Here is a 1,701-nt window from a genome sequence, read left to right as displayed (position 1 = left end):
ACCGATGGCGTCCATCGAGACGAATGTTTTCCTGGTCGGCCATGCCATCGCAAACGATATCAACCAACTCGAGTGAGTCGACGAGTCGACACGTACCTTGAGGATCTGCTGCCGGGATTCAAGTATCGGTCAAGGCGAGCCGGAACAAGGTCTAGTGTCGGGACCGGGACGCATGACGAACAAATGAACCCTGATCTACGCCTACGGACACTTACTACACGACTCAGCTACATACAACCATGATGAAGAAGGGTACGAGTCTCGGAGAGCAAATCGAATAAACATAGTCTCGACATGATGCAATTCTGCCTATTCTTCTCGCCCACTCGGGCTTGTATGTACAGTCTCGTTGTCAAGTGTCGACATCACCTGGCACAGTGATGATGGTGGTGCAAAAGTCAAGTTGTTGCTGGCCACGGGTTACCATAGATGGAAAAGTGGCGAACACAGAACGAGCACGGTGCACTGCTGCACTCCACATCCTCTCCCTCCCAACCGCAGTGTGAGCATGGCACCGGTCGTGACGATCTCGATGGCGCTTTACAGATCCGACAGAGACATTCCTGGTTATCGGATCCAAAGTAGCCCGATCCGTAGTGGACGGTGACCTCCTCGCCTAGTGTTATCTCCTTGATTGCGACAACATCGACATATCTTCGGGAACGGACGACCAGTTTCGCGTTCGGATCGCAGGCATGATTGACAAAGCGAGCAAGCGAGGTCATGAAGAATGTCTGCCCGAATCGCTCTGACTCCACAATACTCGATACCATATCAGCTTGGCGTTGCTGCTCTACTGCCTCTTCAGGTGCCTCCACCAACCTGCCCTCCAACCCCTTGATGGTCTGGCCAGGACAAAATGTTTGTCGAGCGCGCACCGCGAGGTCTGCATTGACGCCGTCAAATTGCCAAGTGTGGAGAATGTCAAAGGGGCATCGCCACCGAAAGATCGCAAGGTATGTTTGTAATTGTCGATTCACCTGGTCCTGCTCTTCGGTGGCAAGGCCCATTTGTAGCCGTCGAAACGTCTCGTCCCGAGAGAAGAGCTCGGTTGCCTCGCTCGAGCCCGATCGATTCAAAACCCGTAGATATGTGCGAATGGTGTTGATCCGTGGGAGTTCGTTGTCGGCTTCGGCAGGGGCACTGAGAAAGCGTCGAAGATTGTTGACATAGGCGGTCTGTATGTTTTGATCAGCAACGTTCCATTCGGCAGTGTGTAAGTCGGCGTTTGACCTTGGACAATACCAGCGTACTTAGGCAATCGTTAATTGCCAATACAGTGCGCCAGTCCATCGTGATAACATCAACACCTGTATGCTGAGACGTTTCGTAGTGAGGATGTGATCGGTTTACGCAGTCATGGTACTTTTCCAGCGAGGGTCTTGTCACACCAGTGCGATTTTGCAATCCAGTGAATGCCGAAATTAGGCCGCGCCCGCGCTCGTTTGCACTAGCCAGCCATACCTGTCGACCAAAATGGTGAACACGAAGAAAGCTAAGGGTGCTGATGACCAGGCCAAGGGCAACCTGACCGAGATGAAGGCCAAGGACAAGAAGACGCCGGGTAAGACCACGGACAAGGCCAAACCCAAGGGCAAGATCGAGGGCGCGAAATATCTGGAAGAGTTGAATGAAATCATGGATCAACAGACCACCCCGACCACGATGAGGTAATCTACTTTCGGTTGCCAACCAGATTGG

General features: G+C 52.6%; 2 protein-coding genes across 2 annotated transcripts; one reads left to right on the top strand and one right to left on the bottom strand.

Annotated features, from left to right (window-relative positions):
- Window positions 1-398: 398 nt before the first annotated feature.
- PV08_12103 (uncharacterized protein) lies at window positions 399-1,293 on the bottom strand (the record flags this gene model as incomplete). The annotated part of the gene is made up of 2 exons (XM_016386410.1): window positions 399-1,178; window positions 1,234-1,293. The coding sequence occupies 2 exons, from the start codon at window positions 1,291-1,293 to the stop codon at window positions 399-401; spliced, it is 840 nt and encodes a 279-aa protein (XP_016229863.1).
- Window positions 1,294-1,476: 183 nt separating this feature from the next.
- PV08_12102 (uncharacterized protein) lies at window positions 1,477-1,670 on the top strand (the record flags this gene model as incomplete). Its single annotated transcript, XM_016386409.1, has 1 exon — window positions 1,477-1,670. A coding segment is annotated over one exon (192 nt), but the record flags the coding sequence as incomplete, so codon positions are not given.
- Window positions 1,671-1,701: the final 31 nt, after the last annotated feature.

The sequence above is a fragment of the Exophiala spinifera genome (genome assembly GCF_000836115.1).
Source record: "Exophiala spinifera strain CBS 89968 unplaced genomic scaffold supercont1.21, whole genome shotgun sequence".
Lineage (NCBI taxonomy): Eukaryota > Fungi > Ascomycota > Eurotiomycetes > Chaetothyriales > Herpotrichiellaceae > Exophiala > Exophiala spinifera.
This window is presented reverse-complemented; position numbering and strand designations above follow the sequence as displayed.